The 22438-nt window shown below is 48.0% G+C and overlaps 1 protein-coding gene across 6 annotated transcripts in view; it reads right to left on the bottom strand.

Annotated features, from left to right (window-relative positions):
- ATP9B (ATPase phospholipid transporting 9B (putative)) overlaps positions 1–22438 on the bottom strand; it is a 221155-nt gene that overhangs the window by 186522 nt on the left and 12195 nt on the right. For 4 of the 6 annotated variants that reach the window (XM_046025851.1, XM_046025854.1, XM_046025852.1 and 1 more), the window contains exons 2-3: positions 14985–15158; positions 795–945 (exon numbers count right to left, since the gene is read on the bottom strand). In XM_046025851.1, coding sequence (XP_045881807.1) covers positions 795–945; positions 14985–15158 — 325 coding nt within the window. Of the gene's footprint in view, positions 1–794; positions 946–14984; positions 15159–22438 lie in introns of those variants that run through there. The other 2 variants (XM_046025855.1, XM_046025856.1) reach the window with 2 other exon arrangements.

Genomic DNA, 22438 nt, shown 5'->3' with positions numbered 1-22438 from the left:
CCTTATTTCACATTACCAAGAGATTTTCTTGCAAAAGGGCATCAGAGCAGAGAGCCAGAATGTGTCAAAAACCTTGATATAGAAATAAAACCAGTACCAGCTTCCTTCTGCCTTTAGAAAGATGAATAAAGTGGTCTATAAAAATAGGAAATAATGTAAAAACAAAAACAAAAACAAATTATTCAGTCATTCTAAATACAAACTCAGCTCTGTATCTTAAGCCAAAAATATCACTGGCAACAAAAAAGTAACAAAATATTTAAACTTCATTATTTATACTTAGCATAATACCTAATTAAAGATAACTAATGATATAACAATGTAACATGGCCTGAAATTTATAATGTGAAGTAGAAAATATATCTATAAATGCTTACAGATATTTTGTTACTGAGTCATGGTTGTGTAAGAAATTATTTTACTTTGATCACAAAGTTCCTTGGCAGGCTTTAAACTTAACATTACAACTCACCCCCACACAAAACTGACGATTTATTTTCTGATAATTTAATTTAGGCTTACTTAATTATTTCTATAGTAATATAAATACGCTTATCTAGGACCGAAGTCAAACTATAAATTTTCTTTCACTGAACTCCACAATGTACCCACTAAAAGTGCGCATGAATTATTTAACAACTTTCTGAAACATGGACAGTTCAGAAGCAAAAGGTCACTGATTTGTATGTGACACAATTAACAGGGAGAAAAATATTTAAAAAAAGATCAGTGAAAACAAAAGCAGCTAGCAATCTCTCATATGAAACCCATTCATAAGAATGTAATAGTCTTACCCCGGGTATAAAGGTAAATACATTGTATTTCTGGTTTTTTATAGAATTTCTGGGATGCTTTTCTTCACACTTTTCAGGATGCCCAAGCCACACTGTGCGAGCTTTCAGTTCTCTCTTTCTTTGACAAATATTTATCAGCCAATCACAGCAACTGCATGAAACAAAAGACACTCATTATGTATCCTTGTTTAAAACTTTTAAATTGACTCTACATATCTAGAGGCAACACTGGTTGTTTCTGTATTTACTAAACACTGACGGCTCCTCTAAAGCTCATCGGTGAGTTCGTCCTAAATAGGTCATACGGTATCAATCTGACACAAAACACTGAAAGACACTTGTATGAACGCATGATGACTTCTAGAACCTCAGGGAAGTGATCTTCCCTGTTTAGAGCTTCTTACCGACAAAACAATTAACATTCTGAAGCAGTCAGTGCTCTTCTATGGGGAGAAAAGGATAGCCGTGTTGCTTGCAATTCTCAATACACCACTCAGTGACCCAACGGTAAAGGTCCTCAGACATCAAGTCATCCAGGATGTGAACCCTCTCTTTGAGGTAATCACTTTTTTCCTCTCTTAAAGATGACTATTTTAGTAGTGGGTTAAGCCTCTGCCTTCAGCTCCGGTCATGGTCCCAGGGTCCTGGGATCCAGCCCCGCATCGGGCTCTCGGCTCAGCAGGGAGCCTGCTTCCCTCCTCCCCTGCCTGCCTCTCTGACTACTTGTGATCTCTCTCTGTCAAATAAATAAATAAAGTCTTTAAAAAAATAAAGAATAAATAAAAATAAAATAAATAAAATTAAGACTTGGGCTCAATTCCGTACTGAGAAGGATACTGGTGTGTGCTGGGACAGGCTCATGTGAATGAAGACTCATCCGCACTTGCATACAAACACGCGCATCTGTGCAGTGCTGCCTGTCTTCGCCTGCCATCAGTCCGCACGCCAACACTGTCAGGGCTCAAACACTCCCGTCCTGGACATCCAAACCATGATTTTTGGATACAGAGAATAAACTCTCCTTCAAATACTTAAGAAAAATGGCAAAAAGGTATCAACATCATCTGAACTAAGTATTCGACAATGCTGGACTTAAACGTCAGCATTAACAATCTGGTTTCACTCAAGTCTCCAAACTGCAGAGGACGACCTAGAAGGGCTGACTCCGGGCGCCGTCCAACGGTGCAGCCCGGCCGGAACCGCGCGCCAGGAGCTGCAGTCGGAGGCCGTCCACCTTCCAAACAGCCGCTGGGGATCCGCATGACAGTGTCGGTCCGGAGGTGAGGTTCTGGGGGGACTGGGCGCACGGGGCTTCCATCCTGAAATCACTGCGCGTCTGCACGGCGGGGCGCGGGCCCTCTGCGCCCGTCACGGGGACATCGGTCTTCAGCGTCCCCAACTCCGCGGTGTCACTCGCGGTGGCGTCCTTCTGACTGAAACGGGTCTGTCTGTCCTGATGGTCTGCCGGGTTCTTGGCCGCGCAGGGGATCTTCAGTCCGGGGCCAGCAGCCTCCGCAGCCGGCCGCCCTCCGGGTGTGCGAGTCCCCGCGCAGCTCCTCTTGGCAGCCGTCAGAGGAGCCAGCGCGGCCGAGCAGCCCCAGCGCCCGCCCCTGGGGCGCCGACAGCTCCTGCGTGACGGACACTTCCAGGTCCCCAGTGGCAACAACCGGGGCATTATCAACGCCGGGTGACCGCCGGGGCAGCACTCCCGCCTTTGGAGCCCTTCGTTGGTGGGCGGGGGGGGAGAGGCACAGGGTGGACACGAGCAGAGTGCCGAGGAGCAGGGGCGAGCCTGGACGGGGACGCCCACAAGTCTGAACATGGGCTTCCTCGTCAGAGAGCACGGGGACAGGAGTGCACACTCTGGAGCCCCGGGCATGACGCGTCCTCAGAGAAAGGACTCTGGGGCCCGCTGTCACTGCACGGCCGCCCTCGGTCCCTCCCAAGCGTCTCCGAGCGCACAGCGCTCACTCTGGCACACAAGCACACGTGCCTGTGCGGCCCGAGGAGGCGTCCCCCGCCACACGTGACCATTTAGATACGAATTTACAGGAAGCGAAATAAACAGTCCAGTCCCTCCCTCACATCAGCCGCACTTCAACAGATCAACAGCCACCTGGCCATTGGCTGCCACAGTGGACGTCACAGATCTAGAGCGTTCTCATCGTCACAGGGAGGGTCAGTGGGCAGGGCTGGGCCGCACGGAGACGCAAGCCTGCAGCGCCTGCTGTCACAGCCAAGACCCTCCAGCGACGCTCGCAAGTTCGAGTTCTTGTCCTGAACTATTTAACTGCCTAATGCGACAGTTTAATGTACAGAAGTCAGACAGAGCCAGGACAAAACAGAAGGCAGGCAAAATTAAGTGTGTGAAAAATAAATATAAAATGGAGGAAATGCGGATTTTACCGACTCTATGGCAAAGGCTCCATAAATGCACAACCACTCTGGGCATCCGAGGAAGGCCGCAGACAGCCCTCATCCACAGCGCCGGGGCGGGCCTGAAACTAGCAACCCACTAAGTTCCAAAGCCCTCCCCTCTGTAAACTCTAAATGAAATACCAAGGGCTAAAAACACACACAACTCAACGGTTTATTAATTTTTTTCTCTATAACCCTGTAGAGAAAAAACCCAAAGAACAAGATTCCTAGACATCCGAGACGTAACTATTTCCAACACTTCGCCACTAAGAACTATCAAGGAACAAGTATTATTACTAATGCTGTTTCACAAAATTAAATGAACACAGGGCTTGAGAGTTTACAAGCCGGGAGCGCCACCAGAATCGCCACTGGATGGTACAGACAGGACACAGGGCCCGAAAGGAAGACAGGTGCCTTGAATGCCAAGAGTAAAGGACGTAAACACCAAACATTTAAAACAAACAACAAAACCTGTAACCCAAAACAGCGAGTTTTACGGAGCTATAGAGCTAAGCAGGAAAATAAAATTACGGGTCATTTTTGAGTAAAATATGCTGGTAAACACTGAGCAGAGAGTAACCAGGAGCCGCAGCAGCTCACCGTTCCAGGCAGGCGGAGTGCCTTCTAAATGTGGATCACCCAGGGGACGCCCCCATCCCAACACCTGCCGCCTGCCACTACCGAGTCAAAGCAACACTAAATCCAATACTGAACAAAGTGTATCCTGCCTTCCCACACGGTAGGATTAGAAGCTTTTCACAAATGCTTCTATAATCAAGGTAATACTCTATACTGAATAAAGTATCTTTAATATACCAAGATCTTGTCTCCTAAAACTTTAGCCACAGTTACTCAACTCCCAAAGTTTAGAAAGCCTTCTTCGAAAAGCGACCCAACTTAGACACTCAGGATATCCAACAGGTGCCCACGGTTACCCAGAGCAGCACAGCCCAGAGTCTCTTTAAAACATCCATGTCTCGGGCACCCGGGTGGCTCAGAGGGTTAAAGCCTCTGCCTTCAGCTCGGGTCATGATCCCAGGGTCCTGGGATCAAGCCCCGCATCGGGCTCTGAGCCTGCTTCCTCTCTCTCTCTCTGCCTGCCTCTCTGCCTACTTGTGATCTCTGCCTGTCAAATAAATAAATAAAATCTTAAAAAAAAAAAAAAAATCCACGTCTCACTATGCTCTGCGCCGCCAACGTGCTGCAGGTTCCCGGAAAGCGCAGAGACCACGAAGAACAGGAGTCATCTGGCATCTGACACCCCGCCTCCCCGACCCATCCATACACCCCCCTGCTCCTATGAACACGGCCTCGGTGGCTCCACTTTCCCAAGGGACAGAGGGACTGTTGGTAAGGAGTGAACTACAAGGCTCATGAGAAAGCCCTCACCCCCAGCCTTGGAGAGCTAGCGCGCCGGCGTGCATCACTGTGACGCACAGGAACGACAAAGTTCTGGAGGGCAGATGATGGAAAAATTTTTTCAAAGTGTCAGAGCTGGAATTTTTGCCAAGTAATAAAAATGAGAAAGCAGTTTTTAAGCCATGAAGAAATTAAAGCCTATTCAGTTGCTGAAATTAGGAAGAATAATTATAAAATAAGCCTTAGTAGTCACAGAGTCTGCAAATAGAAATACACGAAAATACTTACAACCCACTATTGTTATTTACTACCTACCTTTATTGCAATATTCACCCACATTCCCCCTGCAATTAAACTAAGTAATTTTATGTATCTTGTACTTGTTGATCCAACATCTAATAATGTTACAGTAAACACTGAATTTTATAATGGCTAACATTTAGGGAATAAAAAAAGTAGAAAATACTCGGGGCGCCAGGGAGGCTCAGTGGGTTAAAGCCTCTGCCTTTCGCTCAGGTCATGATCTCAGGGTTCTGGGATCGAGCCCCGCATCGGGCTCTTTGCTTGGCAGGGAGCCCGCTTCCTCCTCTCTCTCTGCCTGCCTCTCTGCCTACTTGTGATCTCTGTCAAATAAATAAATAAAATCTTAAGAAAAAAAAAGTAGAAAATACTCAAAATGAAATTTTATAAGAAATTAAGGAAATAAAACTAATCTAAGTTGTTAAATGTACAAAGTTGTTGTGTTTTTAGGTGCAGTTTTCAATGTAAACAATTCTCAGTGTGGCAGATGTCACCGACCAGGAGGAGCATGCCGGTATCTTGACGATTTCTTATTCCGTGTGGCAAAAAGACACGTTAGTGCCATGCAGAGTGATAGAACGTGCCAACGTGGTTCAGTTAGCTTTTTCTACACGATCACCACTTACGGAGATAGACTTCATATACGCATTTATTATATTTTACTGCTTAATCTCCTCAAAACGATGTTTTTGCTAGCATCTACATTTGCAAATATATTCTTAACGTTTTCCTTAAAAAAAAAAAAAAAAGTGATATATTAGAGACAAAATCCAAAATTTGGCTGTGTTCCATTTAGTGAAAACAAAGTGCGATAAAAGACCCAAAATAAGTAATTCAGGAGTGGGGCCCTGCCTGGCCCAGCTGGCAGAGCACATGACTCCTGATCTCAGGGTTGTGAGTTCGAGACTCATACTGCGTGGAGAGATCGTCTAAATAAATAAAACTTCTAAAGAAGCTAATTCAGCAATGTATTCAACACTGTGAAAAGACTCCACACACTGCAAGTCCATAGTTCTTGGCACCATTTGGCAGCAGGCCAAGTGCCACTCCCACAGTAAGGCCGTTCTGGAGTCCACACCATTACCATCCAAACTGGCCGCGTCCTCACGGTCTGTGCCGGTCAGTGCCCGCTCTCACGTCCTCCGTGTTTTCAGCCGCCTCTGACGGCTCCTCTCTCACTCGCTCAGTGGTCCTGCACGCACACGAGATGCAAGTTCCCAGACTTCTCGACTCCAGCGAGCCTCACGCCGGGTTCCCCTTAGGATGGCAAGACCGGCCTTTATCCACTAGGACACACCAGTCAGGATCAGCCTTATGAGGGGGCACCTGGGGGGCTCAGTTGTTAAGTGTCTGTCTCTGGCTCAGGTCAGGATCCTGGGGTCCTGGGATCGAGCCCCGCATCGGGCTCCTTGCTCAGCGGGAAGCCTGCTTCTCCCCCTGCTGCGCTCTCTCTCTCTGTCAAATAAATAAATAAAATCTTTGAAGAAAAAGAAAAAAAGGACTGGTCTTACTTGGAGCACAATATCCTCACCCTAGCAATCACGCCTGTCCACAGAGCAAAGAGCTAGGACTTTAGAGTGTCAAATCAGACCTTGGCTCGGTTTCTGGCCCGACTCTAAGCAGCACCAGAGAGGCCCCTCCAGCTCCGGCCGCGACAGCGGTGAGAGCGGGCGCCCAGCGCCTGAAGAAGGCGCGCGGAGGAGGAGCGGCAGCCAGCCCGGGCCGCCTGCCCTGCGCCCCGCACTCACGCAGAGCACACGGCTGGGAACCGCAGCCACCGCCGGAATCAACGCATCCGGACACCGGCTCCGCCCAGACTCCTCTGCCGCAAGCTCTCCTTGGCTCACAGCCCTGGCCACCCCACCCCGCAGCTCCCAGGGCCACACTTGCACTGCCGGGCCTGCGACAGTCCTGGCGTCCGCCCTGACAGACAGTCATACCATGACGCCGGAGCCGATACAAATGCATGACTATTGATTTCCCTTTGTTGGTTATTGATCTCTCTACTGAAGCATGACCAATTTCCCATGTCCTCCGTCCTCATGCGAATCCCAGTCACCTCCCCACTCAAATGACCCCATGTTCCCAATTAAGGATAAAAGTCATCTTCTCCACCAACAGTTCAGTCTCCCGCCCCTACCCTTCCCTCTGCCTGGAAGGGTGGGTATTAGTCTTCCTTCCCAAACCGTCTTTCCCCTCAAACTGTCCCTGTCCTTTATTTTTCACAGACTTAGCTACAAGTCCCTTGACTTTTTCAGGAACATCACCCTCTGTATGGCTTCCATCATCACAACGACGACAGGACTCGGAAACCCACATCTCCAGACCCTGCTTCTGCACCTGACATTGTTGTCTGCGTCAACCAACCCGACGCAGGACAGATCTTAATGAAGGAAGCAGTCAATAGTTCTAGATGGGCAATCTGCTGGAAAACAGAAAAAACAAAAACAAGAAACAAAACAAAACCAAAAAAACCCACCGGAAGCTCACATCATACTTCACGGTGAAGTACTGAAAGCTCTCCAGGACTAGGAACAAGAAGCAAGAAGGGAGACTCACCACTGCTACCCCACGTAATAGTCTATGTGCCAGACAGAACCACAGGGCAGAAAAGAAGAAAATAAAAAGCATACAGGTTATTAAAGAAAGAAATAAAACTGTCTCTGTTTGCAGATAACATGACTGTCCACATGGAAAATTACACGGGATCTACAAAAACACTCTTAGCACTAACAGTAAGGTCAGCAAGGTTATAAGATAAAAGACAAACATACAAAATCCAACTCTATACACCAGAATGAACAGGTGGAAACCAAAATTTAAAATACCAGTTACAAATACCAAGAAGGAAAAAAAAAGGAAAAATACTTAGGAATAAATCTAACATGTATAAGACTTGTGTGCTAAAAACGACAAAATGCTGATAAAAAGGTCAAAGTTCTCCATAAATGGAGAGAAGTAAACTGTGATCTAGATGACTTAACACAGTAAACATTTCACTTCTCCTAAGGTAATATACAGGCTAAACAGAATTCCTATCAAATCCCCGAAAGGATTTTCCACACTGGGCTAAATTATTCTCACATGTCTATGGAAAGGCCCAGTACCCAGAATAGTTAAGAGAGTCTTGGAAAAGGGTAAGATACAAGGAACCGACCACCGCATCTGAAGACGGGGACGCTTGCCGAAGAAGGCACCCCCGGCAAGTACGACGGCCGCCCTCGCCGGTCCTGCAGACGATGCAGACAAGCTGAGGCCACCGCCAGCCGCCACTACACACATACTCTAACAACCAAAACGAAAAACAATGACAACAAGGTTGACAGCTCTCCCTCCCTGCTGGTGGGAATGTGGGACGGCGCAACCACTCTGGGCAACGGCTCCGCGCCTGCGTAAAAAACTAAACGTCCACTTATCATGCAGCCTGGCAACTACGCTCCCACACATCTACCCCAGAGAAAGGAAAACTCTGTCTGCACACAGAAAACCCGCACGTGATAATGATGCACAGCGGCTTTATTCGGAACATCCGAAAACCTGAGACCATGTAAACGGCCTGCAGTGGGCGAGCGGGGAAACACCCACCCGTCCGGGAGCTCTGTCCGCACACACGTGAACGCAAGTCATGGGCGCTGTATGGGCTGGTACGGGCCAATCTCCGAAAATCACAAATTGAACGGTTCCACTTAACTGCAGGACCAGAGAACGGATTAGCGGTTGCCAGAGGCTAGGACCTGGAGCAGGAGAGAGAACACGACTAGAGCAGGCAGCAGACAGGAGGCGCGTACGCTGCCGCGGCCTCTTTACGGCCGTGGTGGCTACACAGACCCAGACGTGGAGCTAAAACGTGGGGAGCTACACAGTCCACACCGGCATCAACTTTCTGGCTCGACACGACAGTTACTCCGGATGCAACCCTGCGGAGGCGCCTGGCTGCGGTCCGTTAAGCGTCTGCCTTCGGCTCGGGTCATAATCTCAGGGTCCTGGGATCGAGCCCTGTGTGGGGCGGGCTCCCTGCTCAGTGGGGACCCTGCCTCCCCTCTCCCTCTGCTCCTCCCCACCTCAGGCTCACTCTTTCTCTCTCAAATAAATGAATAAAATCTTGAAAAAAAAATGACACAGCCCCTGGGGGGGAACTGGGTGAAGGGTAAGTGGACCCCCCCTACTATCCCTGTGACTCCCTGTGACTTCCCGTGAAGCTGTCATTATTTCAAAAGGTTTTTTTTTTTTAAGATTTTATTTATTTATTTGCGAGAGAGAGAAGGAATGAGAGCAGGGGCAGGGAGGAGAGGCGGAGGCTCAGCTCCCGCCGAGCAGGAGCCCGATGCGGGGCTCAATCCCGGGACCCTGGGATCACAACGTGAGCCAAAGGCAGAGGCTTTACCAACTGAGCCCCCCAAGCACCCCAGAAAAGTTTTTTTTTTTAATAAAACAAAGTAAAAGTATGAAAACTATACACCATGCGAACACTAATCAAAGAAAGCTGCGAGAGAGAGAGCGAGAAGTCAAAAAACTAAGTGTTAGTAACAGAACACACCGAAGGTGGCGGGAGGGAAGGGGGTGAGGGTGGGCGAGACGGGGACACGGACGAAGCGGGGCACCTGTGGGGAGCACCGGCCGCCGCACGTGGTGCCGGATCACTCTCCGTGCCGCGCGCCTGAAGCTAACACAGCGCCGTGTGTTCACGGACCGAAGTTAAAATAAAGCAAGCTGGTATCCGTCATCGAAGCTGGGCATTATGAACCCGCACGGAAGAAATACTATCAGAGACAAAGACTATCCAATCACAAACAGTAAGTCGGTGACCCTACACCTGCATCATCAATAACACACCCTAAAATATGTAAAGCAAAACGACACAATTTGAAGCAGATCATCCTCGACGGCGCCGGGAGACTCAGCAGGTTTCTCAGTCACTGACAGTAACCTTAACGATGAACACAGACGATTCAGTCACGACTACCAACAGATACAACTCACTAACATACAGAGCAACCCAGCCAACAAAACGCATACATCATTTCCAAATACACACAGAAAACTGACAAACACTGCCCATCTACGATGAACCATAAAGCAAGTCTAACATGTTCCAGGAGCCTGAAAGAAAAAAAATCGAAAGTACGTTCTCGGGCCACAGTGGAATTAAGTAACAGTAGATCATGCGGGCACTGGGTGGCGCAATCCGTGAAGCGCGTGACTTCCACGCAGGTCCTGGTCTCAGGGTTCTGAGGCCCAGCCCGTCTCCCGCCTCCCAGCTCCGCAATGACTGTCGCTCCCGCTGCCCCTCCCCCACTGCTGGTGCTCTCTCGTTTGCTCTCTCTCTCAAATAGATAGTCTTTTAAAAAAAGAAAGTTAAGAGTCGATTACAAAAAGATAATTAAGAAAATTCCCAACTGTTTGGAAATTAAGCAGCATGGTTCTAAATTGAACATCAACTAAAGCAGAAAAGAATGTAAATCAGAACATATTTTGCACTAAACGATAATGAAAATACCATGTGTCAAATCTGAAATGCATCTATTTTTAAAAAAGAGAAAAGTACAATGCTGGTGATCTGAGAATCCACCTTAGGAAGCCAGAAGAACAGTAAGTCAAAAGGACACACCAGACTTTAGTGACACAGGAAGGGGACACCCTAAGGAAGACACTGTGTCACCCACAGAGAACACTGAATGAGAATCTAATGGGGAGGAGACCTCAGACAAACCAATATTTGAAATGTTCTACTAAACACCTGTTGTGTAGTCCTCATAAGCATCAATGGAATAAAAGACAAAGAAATGGCAAAGACAAAAGACAAAAAGTGGCTCCAGATTCCTGGAGACGGAACAGGCAGGCCAGTGAAACACCACGCCGCGTAGAGGACGGGCACTCCGCGGGCAGGATCGGGACAGGAGATAGAGCTGTGCCAGACACTATCTCCTGCCCATGACAACTGCCCAGTGGTCACATACAAAAACAGCCTCTTCCTAAGAGACATGCACTGAGCTACAGAGACCAGAGAGCAGTGACGTAGCAAGCAGCTTCGTCTGAAGTCACTCCGGAAGGGACCGAGATTTAGGAGAACGGTAAGGCGATGCGGCAGAAGACTCGACGTCAGTCAGTCTGAGGCAAAGGGCCGAGAGGAATTCCTGCAACTTTTCTGTAAGTTTGGATTTATTTCAAGATAAAAGTGAATTTATTTCGTCAAACTATCACTCTTCGCAGCTGATTTGATACTATTTGTGGAAAACCCAAAAGACTCCAATCCAAATCTGCTAGAACTTGTCCAGGAATTCAGTAAAGTGTCAGGATATAAAATCAATGCACAGAAATCAGTTGCATTTCTGTACACCAACAGCAAGACAGAAGAAAGAGAAATTAAGGAGTCAATCCCATTTACAATTGCACCCAAAACTATAAGATACCTAGGAATAAACCTAACCAAAGAGGCTAAGAATCTGTACTCAGAAAACTATACTCATGAAAGAAATTGAGGAAGACACAAAGAAATGAAAAACATTCCATGCTCATGGATTGGAAGAACAAATATTGTGAAAATGTCTATGCTACCTAACACAATCTACACATTTAATGCAATCCCTATCAAAATACCATCCATTTTTTTTCAAAGAAATGGAACAAATAATCCCAAAATTTATATGGAACCAGAAAGACCTCAAATAGCCAGAGGAATATTGAAAAAGAAAACCAAAATTGGCAGCATCACAATTCCGGACTTCAAGCTCTATTACAAAGCCGTCATCATCAAGACAGCATGGTACTGGCACAAAAACAGACACATAGATCAGTGGAACAGAATAGAGAGCCCAGAAATCAACCCTCAACTCTATGGTCAACTAATCTTTGACAAAGCAGGAAAGAATGTCCAATGGAAAAAAGACAGCCTCTTCAATAAATGGTGCTGGGAAAATTGGACAGCCACATGCACAAGAATGAAACTGGACCATTTCCTTACACCACACACGAAAATAGACTCCAAATGGATGAAGGACCTCAATGTGAGAAAGGAATCCATCAAAATCCTTGAGGAGAATGCAGGCAGCAACCTCTTCGACCTCAGCCACAGCAACATCTTCCTAGGAACATCGCCAGAGGGAAGGGAAGCAAGGGCAAAAATGAACTATTGGGATTTCATCAAGATCAAAAGTTTTTGCACAGCAAAGGAAACAGTCAACAAAACCAAAAGACAACTGACAGAATGGGAGAAGGTATTTATTTGCAAACGACATATCAGATAAATGGCTAGTGTCCGAAATCTATAAAGAACTTAGCAAACTCAACACCCAAAGAATAATCCAATCAAGAAATGGGCAGAAGAAATGAACAGATATTTCTGCAAAGAAGACATCCAGATGGCCAACAGACACATGAAAAAGTGCTCCACACCACTCGGCATCAGGGAAATACAAATCAAAACCACCATGAGATACCTCCTCACACCAGTCAGAATGGCTAAAATTAACAAGTCAGGAAATGACAGATGCTGGCGAGGATGCGGAGAAAGGGGAACCCTCCTCCACTGTTGGTGGGAATGCAAGCTGGTGCAACCACTCTGGAAAACAGCATGGAGGTTCTTCAGAAAGTTGAAAAAGAGCTACCCTATGACCCAGCAATCACACTACTGGGTATTTACCCTAAAGATATAAACGCAGTGATCCAAAGGGGCACGTGTACCCGAATGTTTATAGCAGCAATGTCTACAATAGCCAGACTACGGAAAGAACCTAGATGTCCATCAACAGATGAATGGATAAAGAAGACGTGGTATATATACACAATGGAACACTATGCAGCCATCAAAAGAAATGAAATCTTGCCATTTGCGATGACGTGGATGGAACTAGAGGGTATCGTGCTTAGTGAAATAAGTCAATCGGAGAAAGACAACTATCATATGATCTCCCTGATATGAGGACGTGGAGATGCAACATGGGGGTTAGGGGGATAAGAGAAGAATAAATGAAACAAGATGGGATTGGGAGGGAGACAAACCATAAGTGACTCCTAATCTCACAAAACAAACTGAGGGTTGCTGGGGGGAGGAGGGGTTGGGAGAGGGGGAGGGGGGTTATGGACATTGGGGAGGGTATGTGCTACAGTGAGTGCTGTGAAGTGTGTAAACCTGGTGATTCACAGACCTATACCCCTGGGGCTAATAATACATTATATGTTTATAAAAAAAAAAAATTTTTTTTTAAAAAGAATTGATCCCATTGAAAATTTCAAAGTAAAAAAAAAAAAAGTGAATTTATTTCAAGGTTGGATTTATTTCACGAAAAAAGCTTAAAATTTCAAAAGCAAAGACAACACTAGAGGTTCGGCTCTTTGAAGAGAACTGGTAACCTCCTATCAAGATTAATAGGAAAAAGGGATGATCAGGAATAAAAAAAAAATGTGATAACCGTCCAGAGCCTTATACATCTTACATTACACGAATTTATATATTTGGAAGTAGATAAACCCTTGAAAAGCAGAAAGCATCAGCTGACACAAGAAAAACAAAACAAAACAATTCCGCACAGTCCTGCAGCGTTTAAGAAATGAAGTCTAGAATTGTTAAAATCCCCAAAGAATACTCTCGGAGTACTGGCTATTTAACCCAGAAAATGTTTTTTGAAAAAACTATACCATTCATTAAAAATTAGGAGCACAAGTCAGTGACTTCTAAAACCTTATTTAGCCATGACATTCCTTCTTCCTGTGAAAACCTTACAATACCCCAGGCAGATGAAGTCAGACACTGACGGGAAGCTGAGAGGGGTGGTAAAGCCCACGTGCTGCCTGGCTCACTTCCTGAGTCCGTGAGGCCGAGCTCTCGGAGGGACCCCTCAGAGTCCTTGGGAGTCCACGGGCCCCTGTCTGAACACCACCACAAGAGCCGACCCCGAAATCAAATCAGTTGTGAAAACATCTTTCTGCACACTTCTAAAGGGCTACTGAGGATGATAAATACGACACCTTTCTACAATTTTTATACTCCTTGTATGGGCAAAGGGGTATAAATTCACGATGGTAAGGAACGCACTGACGACACCCAGCACAGCAGAAAGACTATAAAAGTCATCATTTATCTGACACACCCCACTCAAGCTAGGCTGGCTTGGGTCAGCTGAAATCCCACCCTGTCTGTCCCGGGGGCTGCAGGACAGTCAGTGAGCACAGGGCGTGGTTTCACAGGCCAGACTCCAAAGCCCAGGATGCACACAGCTGAAGTTTATCTCAGCCACCAGTGAACTTGTTTAAAATACGAGCAGTTCTTATCTTTGTTTCTTCCTGGTTAAATTAAATGAAGAATATTCTTCCAAGTCTAAGCATTCAAGCTGAACACACACGGAGCCACGGTGGTATTAAACTGCGTCTCACACGCCCGTATCTGCCTTTCTGGATGAGAGCAGGACTACGGATGGGAGAGAACAGAGCACCGTTCGCACATGCCAACACGGTGGCCAGAACTGACTCTACCATGCGCTCACGACAAAACCAATCTTCCTCTGTCTTCTGGACATTTAAATTTCTCACTAAAAAAGTGAACTTGAGGGGCACCTGGGTGGCTCAGATGGTTGCGTGTCTGCCTTCAGCTCAGGTCATGATCCTGGGGTCCTGGGATCAAGTCCCACATCAGGCTCCCTGCTCAGTGGGGAGCCTGCTTCTCCCTCTCTCTGTCTCTCATGAATAAATAACATCTTTAAAAAAAAGTGAACTTGAGGACGCCCGTGTGGCTAAGTCAGTTAAGCCTCTGCTTTTGGCTCAGGTCATGATCCCGAGGTTCTGGATTCAAGTCTTGCATGGGGCTCCTTGCTCGGCAGGGAGTCTGCTTCTCCCTCTGCCTGCGGCTCCCATGCTTTTGCGCTTCTGTGTGCTCTCTGACAAACAAATAAAATCTTTAAAAAAAAAAAAGTGAACTAAAAAAAAAAAGTGAACTTGGCTTTCCTTTTCTGATTGGCACTATTTGCTTTTAGCTCATGTTCAACACGCTCTATGACGTCACCTCGTCAGAGCGCCTGCTCCACTTTGAGACGAGTAAGTGCGCTAGAAGCGGAGCTTGCAGGGGCCTCAACTGCGGACCTGACGGCCCAGGAAATGAGGCAGCAAGAGATCACAAACCTGGTGCCCAGGAACTTCCATCCTCCACAGACAAACCACTCCAGTCCTCTTCTCCTTCGTGTGATCCTAGCTCGCGGTAACGTGTGGTAATCGCTGTCGTCATTCTCGAAGCCTTCTTCAGACATCATCAGTGGCATTTCATCCAAATGGGCAGACTCATCTTCCGGCTGGTACCTGGTCGGGGTAAGAACAGTGCTGAGGCCAAGCAGTCTTCCATCACAGGTAAGGGTATTATTTAAGACAAGAGTTGGCCCAATTCTACTAATCACACTTGTGTTTGCTCTTCAAACTAAGCTGTCTAGAGGGGAGGCAAGCCATTACAAATAAGGGATGCTACTTTCCCTTACCAACAATGTACTTAGCCAGGGTAAACAGGAAAGGTACGGGCTGCCGGAGGAAGCAGACATGACCATGCTGGGAGGGGAGCCCTCCACGAAGCCATCAGTGTGACCCGTCAGCTCAAGAGCACCACCCACGCATGGTGTTCAATTCAGGAATATGAAAAAGAAAACCTGAAATATTAGGAAAAATGGATACTTCCAGGTCATTTCTAAATACTCTGCTACAGACTGATGTGATGTAAAATTTGCCCAACGTGGCATTCATCAATCAAAGTCGTGGAAGTGCAGGCGTCTTACGCTTAAAGGTGGGACACGGTGCACCCCTTGGTTTGCTGTCAGGCTGCGATGTCCCACTTACACTTACTCTGTTATTCCCTTTTCTAAACTTTCCATTCAATGACATCATTTCCTCCACAACCAGCGTCCCTTTTAGAGTTCAATAATCCCCTTGTGATTCAAAAAACAAGCAGCCTACGCCATCAAAAACCCATGTATCTTTCCTCAATTGTGGACATATTTACATTTTAAAAATAAAAGCTTAACTTGAGAACCAAAAATTCATCAGAAAATACAATGGAGAGTCCACAAATACCGTATTATTTGATTTTACATCAAGCCTCCTTGGTAGGTATTAGCTCAATCGTAAACACAGATAGCAGACCTCTGTCCCTGGGAGAGGATGGCAGTCACTGGAACTGAAATTTCTCCTCACACCCTCTGAAGGCCACTGACTTTACAGAAGACAAATAAAACCAACCAAGCCCAAGACTACAGCATCGATGAGCTCCAGACAATACCACAACCTATTTAAAGACAACAGCAAACCTGAAACAGGATAAAGTCAAAGAAAATCACAAAAAACACACGGTACTCAAAATACTTAAAACAAAGACAATGCAAATTCTTGGAAGCAGCCAGAGGAAAACAACTCATTACAAATAGAAGTGCATTAATTCAAACGCCCATGGACTTCTCATGGAGAGAGAGGAGGCTAGAGGAGAGGAAGTCCATGTCTAAGTGCTGAGAGTGGGAAAAAAGGTTCAACCCAAAATTCTAAATCCAGCAAAAAGATCCTCCAGGAATGAAAGCAAAACAAAAACACTTTCAGATGAGAGTGAAAACCTGCACGATGTGTTACCGGCAGACCTCGTACAAAAGAACGCTCAAGAAAGTTTCACGATGAAGAAAAATGATACCATTAGAAACCTGGAATTTCGGGAATGAAGGACACAAAATTCTTTAAATGGTGTATAACTGAAAGCAAAAGCTGGACATCGTCCGGTGAAGTTTTCAGTACAGGAAGACGGGAGTGGACATGGCAGGCAGTTCCACAGCTCACGTTACGTGGAAGACAGAACAGTGAGAAGTTGGCCGCGCACACTGCAGTCCTTAGAGCGGAGCTTCTCAGCAGTGGTACCATTAACATTCCGGGTCACAGAATTCTGTTGACGGAGCTGTCCTGTGCATCATGGAATGTTCAACAGCAACCCGGGTCACTACACATTTGACACGAGTAGCAGCATCCCCCCAGGTGTGACAAGAAAAATGTGTCCAGACGTTGTCAAATGTCACCTAGAAGACAAAAATCCCTACCTACAAAAAAATAAAAATACTTGAAATGTAATGGCATATAATGTTAAAAGATTAAAAGTAAAAATAGGGAAGAAGATACAATACTAATGCTCTTTCAAAGGAAAATAAGTAGCTACTGTAATAGATGACAAAAACGACATAAAAAAAATAGAAGGGAAGAAATGCCCAGGACAAAGAAGGACGTCACATCATGAAAAACGATCAAATCACCTACAAGCTCGAGCAGTCTTCAACGGGCAGGCACCTCTCACCAGTTTTGAAAAAAACAAAGTACAGAACACGTAGGGGAAAGGAGAGACCAATCCGGAACACTGCCTGGAGACTTCGTAACCCCTCTCAGGAACTGACAAGAGTGTCAGGAAGGCCACGAAGATGTGGTCACACGACGGGCACCCACCCTGGCCACCACTGACAGAGCGCCGCACCTGCACAGCAGAGGCCCCAGCAAATGCGCAGCGAACACACCTTCCGGGGCCGCATCCCGGGCCACGCCACCAACTAACAAATCCAAAAGAACTGAATTAGAGAAAGTACGTTCTCTCACTATAAAGGAATTTCTTCCAAAAGTCACTAACAGAAAGGGGTGTCTGGGGGGCTCAGGCAGTTAAGGGTCTGCTTTCAGCTCAGGTCATGGTCTCAGGGTCCTGAGATCCAGTCCTGCATCTGGGTCTCTGCTGCTCCCCCCGTCCCTCTGCTTCACGCATGCTCGCACTCTCTGTCTCTCAGTCTCCTCTGAAGTAACTAAAATCTTAAAAAGAAACACAAAACAGGGATGTCTGGATGGCTCAGCCGGTCAAGCGCCTGCCTTCAGCTCAGGTCTTGATTCCAAGGTCCTGGGATCGAGCTCTCTGCTCTGCGGAGAGTCTGTTTCTCTGCTGCTCTCTCCCTGCTCGCACTCTCTCTCTCTCTGAAATCAATAAATAGCATCTCTGAAGATAAATGGACTGGCGGTGGGCAGTAAGGAGGGCACGGACTGCATGGAGCACTGGGTCTGACACAAAAACAACGAATCATGGAACACTGCATCAAACACTAAGGATGCGCTGTACGACGACTAACGTAACATAATAAAAACATAAAATAAAAAATAAAAATAAATTTAAAAAATAAATAAAGCAAATAAAATAAATCAGAAACAGAAAGATATCCGGAAAATCCACAAAGACCTGGCGGGCGGGCGGGGTGGGGCACAAAAGCACCGCTTGGGAACAGAACAGTCCCGGCACTGGAGAACCACCCACTGGTCACTCACAGCGGCCAGGGGAAATGCACCACGCGGAAGATCGGCGGCTTCAGCTGGATTCACACTCTGAACCAGTCGCCGCAGGACTGCCTGACGTCCGCCTGCTGCTGTGATACGGTGTGCAGCGGCTCGGCACTCCCGCCAGCACACGCACACGCTGACTGTACGTACTCTATCCCAGAGCAGTGGCTCTCAAAGTGCAGTCCCCACACCAGCAGCATCACCTGTGAATGTGACAGAGACAGAATTCTCGGACCCACCCCAAGAAACAAGAAGCTTCTGGAAGTAGCCCACAACTGGTGTCAAGAGCCTTTGCGCTGTGCTGTTTGAGAAGCTCTGCTCTGGGGCTGATTTTCATGTGAAGGGACACGCACAAACAAAGAACACTTCAGCCAAGCCCACGTGGGATGTGCTACAAACCACCCACCCGGACACTTCAAAAATGCCATGTCACCAGGAGAAAGAAAACCACCACAGGGGCACCTGGGTGGCTCAGCGGGTTAAGCATGTGCCTCTGGCTCAGGTCATGATCCCGGGGTCCTGGGATCGAGCCCCGCATCGGGCTCTCTGCTCAGCGGGGAGCCTGCTTCCTCCTCTCTCTCTCTGCCTGCCTCTCTGCCTACTTGTGATCTCTGTCTGTCAAATAGATAAAATCTTAAAAAAAAAAAAAAAGAAAAGAAAAAGAAAACCACCACAAAGAGTTCTCCAAATGAAAACTAAAAAGATAAAACCAAATGAAACAGTTGTACCTTGATTAAACCTTGATTGAACAAAAAGCTGTAAAAGACATTTTTGAAAATGTCCTAGAGCATCACGTTGGTCATAGCTGTACTAACCCTGGGGAGAAACCAAACGGCACTAAATTCTGAACTTTAAAATGCTGAAGGATATATTGTGTACTCTGCCACAATCTGAGGAAAGAAGACTGCCGCGGCAAGAGAAGACATGTGAATAGAGCTGCGGAGGCCACGTCAGGGTCGCTGTTCATGCTCTTGGCCAGAACGACAGTGTCATGGCTGGAGAACCCTGCTTCCCGCGGGGAGACCCTTGCCAAAGGTCTTACCCGGCAAGCACTGAAGAATGGGTCACACAGGGAGAAAGCCAGTGAGGCCTAACATTTCCAGTGCTGAGTCCACGTAAACTGCAAGGACATCCCTCTGTATGTTCGAAATACCTCACGGTGGACAAGTGGGGAAAATGTATCCACGCGAAAAAAATTTAAGACCCAAAGTGATGCTTTGAGTCCAGCTTTCTCCATCTTTTTTCCTGCCATCGTGTCCAAGACCGGCCGTCATCTGGACACTGTCGTCTGCGCCATCATGAAGATCTTCCTTCTCCAGATGGCCTGTGACGCTCACAACCACCATTTTGAAAATGAAGGCCTAAGAAGAATGACAATGTGATACTCCAGGCAATCGGAGTTTCCAACAAGAGAAGTATTTCCATTCCGCTCTAGAATGTTCCTGAAACGTACCTCCCGCAGGACGGAACAAGCCTGCAATGTCTGTGAAGGACACGCACACAGCGGCGCATATACACAAGCTGTGTGTGTGCAGACGCGGTGCTCCAGGGAGTCTGTGGACCTGCGTGTGGGCGCGTGGATGTGTGTGGGCGTGGGCGTGTGCGGTGTGGTGCCCCTGCCGGCAGCCCTGTGCTCACCAGGATTCTGTGGAAACGTCGGAAGGCAAGACTCCAGAAGCCACGACCTTCTTGAAACTTTTCTTGAAACGTGCCTCGCGGTCAAGAATCCCAACACGAGTGGCACTCGGATGGAAAAGATGTCCTTGGACGTGAGGCCAACGCCCACCTGCTACCGAAGCTGCTTTGGGCATCTGTGTAACGTGTGGCGACTACAGCTCCAGCGAGGGGCGCACTGAGTTACAGGTCACTGAGTCACCCGCCACTGTGGATAGACATTTACGACTTCCCACTGAGTAACGTTTCAGTGGAAGGATCTGTATACAGAACTTTCCCCACGTTTCTACGTGACATCTTGCCAAGAATCCCAGAACTGCATTGTTGTATACAGTCGCGTGCTCTACAACACGGGAAATTCCCGTCAACTGCCAGTTTAAACTCCGGCCACTGCAAGTGCTGTGACCACCCGAAGCGAGTCCGCCGCACCCTCAGCAGATGGGAGTAAACACAGGCGGCCCTTCGCTTGCGAGGGGAGGAAGACGGCATCTTGTCGGCCCGGGCACTTCTGCTATCACACGGCGCCCTGCGCCACTACCACGAACTGTGGCCAAGGCTGCTCCCAGGCTGTGCAGAAATCTCAGTGGACCCGGGCATACGTGGGACGTGTGCCCGGGGGCACCCCCAGAACCAGGACCCTCTCCCGTGGCTCACACTCAGCAGCCCTGTGAGCCCAGCCTCCTCACGGGTGAGCCTTCACTGGCCAAGAACTCAATGTACGTCTTCAGCAAGCATCAGCAGGACCGTGACTGCTCTCGTCAGCCAGGTGGCCCCCGGGTCACCTGAGGGAAATATCTGGGTGCTCAGATGACCCGTCCCCCCAAAGAGGGAGGCTCTGCCCTCCGTTGTTTTTGCCCATAAGCCCCATTACTTTCAGCGATTCCTTCTACCGAATACGACGTCTTGGAGGGATGTGCACATGACCCAACAACAGACGTGGCCGTATGATTTATGCTCAAGCCCGTCTCTTCCACACTGATTTGTAAGACCTCTTAAATGTATCAGGGTTGTTTGGGAGGCAAGGAAACAGGACTTTAACCTACAACCACATGGAACTCGACCCTGCAGGGACCTACAGGAGATCAGCATACCGACACCCTGACTGCAGCCCTGGGAGACCTCGCCGTTCCGACCGGCAGAACTGGGAAGTAATACATTGTTTCAAGCCACTAGACGGATGATACTTTTACAACAGCAACAGACACTAACACAACTGCCCAGCAATCAGTGACGTGGTCTTGCTTTCTTCGTGTCCTGAGTCCATGTACAATCCTGCTGCTCCCTAGCTCTCCTGGGAAACAGCCCGCGGCTAAGACAGGCGGGGCAGCAGAAGGCAGCGGCATTCTGCTCACAGAGGACAGAGTGTGCAGACAGCCCGCGCCCAGACTCTCCCCGGCACAACGGTGCTTCAGTGAGGTGACAATTACACATCAAGGGGAAGCGACAGTCGGCACGTGACAGGTACAGGGACCACCTGCCCTCACACCGTAAAGCGGCGAATAAGGCTGCGCAGATGGTGAGCGGACGCTCAGCAACACGAACCACCCAACACTTCTCCTCCCAAGATCATTTCATAGGAAAAATAAAAACCACAAGGCCTCTGAGAATACGGGAGTACAGAGAGTCCATCAGGCTGAGGACCCCAGGAAGATCACGTCTCGCCAGCCTTACAGGAAGCGGAACAGACGCTCCGCAAGCCACCCGGCCACGGTGGGACAGGGACCCCAACTTTTCGCTGAGCACCAACACGTGCGTGCCTACGCCAAGACACGGTCCGAAACAGACCCAGCCCACGCCTCACCGGGCTCAGACTCGTTCACTGGTCAACCGAGAATGGTGGCAATGGCAACTGGCAAGACAGTCCCCGTGCCCTTGCAGGGTGCCGCTGGCGTCCAGGCTGTGGGGTCTGCGTCCAGGTGGGGGGAGGGTGCGTGCGGAAGGCCCGCCAGAGGAGGGCAGGCGGCAGCGCCCGGCTCAGGAAGGACTGCCAGCTGCCCAGGCCAAGCCACAGCTGTCCATGGGAAGTCTGGATCGGGATCGGGACACAAAAGGCAGCCTGCCTGGAGATCATGCACACAGCCAGTACCTCCTACAAGGAGAGCGACTAGAGGTCCACGCCGCTGCGTCCTGCAACCAGCACACCCAAGACAGCAGTGTGTTCGGAAAGATGAGACAAAGACACACACACACGTAAAAAGGAGAAGAAAATGTTTCCCATAAAAATGCAAGATTAAATACATGATCTACTTTCAATACCAAAAATACTGCTTTTTCTTAGGGCTGAAACCTACCGAACAGAAAACGAGAGATTATGACAAAATGTAGGAAGCTGGAAAGCAGAGGGACAGACGGTAAATGAAGAGATCCGAGACCCGAGACACACAGAAGTCTCGGCACCACAGCGGAGGCAGGAGAACCTCCAGACCCCGGAGAGCAGGTCGGGTGTCTCGTGGACCTCAGCAGTGGGTGTACAGGAAGGAAAAGAGTAGGATGTGACCGAAGGCTACTGAGGAAATATCTGGGTGCTCAGATGACCCGTCCCCCCAAAGATCAAGGGACAGCGAGGGAGGCAGGAGAGGGAG

This window comes from Meles meles, chromosome 12 (assembly GCF_922984935.1).
Source record: "Meles meles chromosome 12, mMelMel3.1 paternal haplotype, whole genome shotgun sequence".
In the NCBI taxonomy this organism is placed as follows: domain Eukaryota; kingdom Metazoa; phylum Chordata; class Mammalia; order Carnivora; family Mustelidae; genus Meles; species Meles meles.
This window is presented reverse-complemented; position numbering and strand designations above follow the sequence as displayed.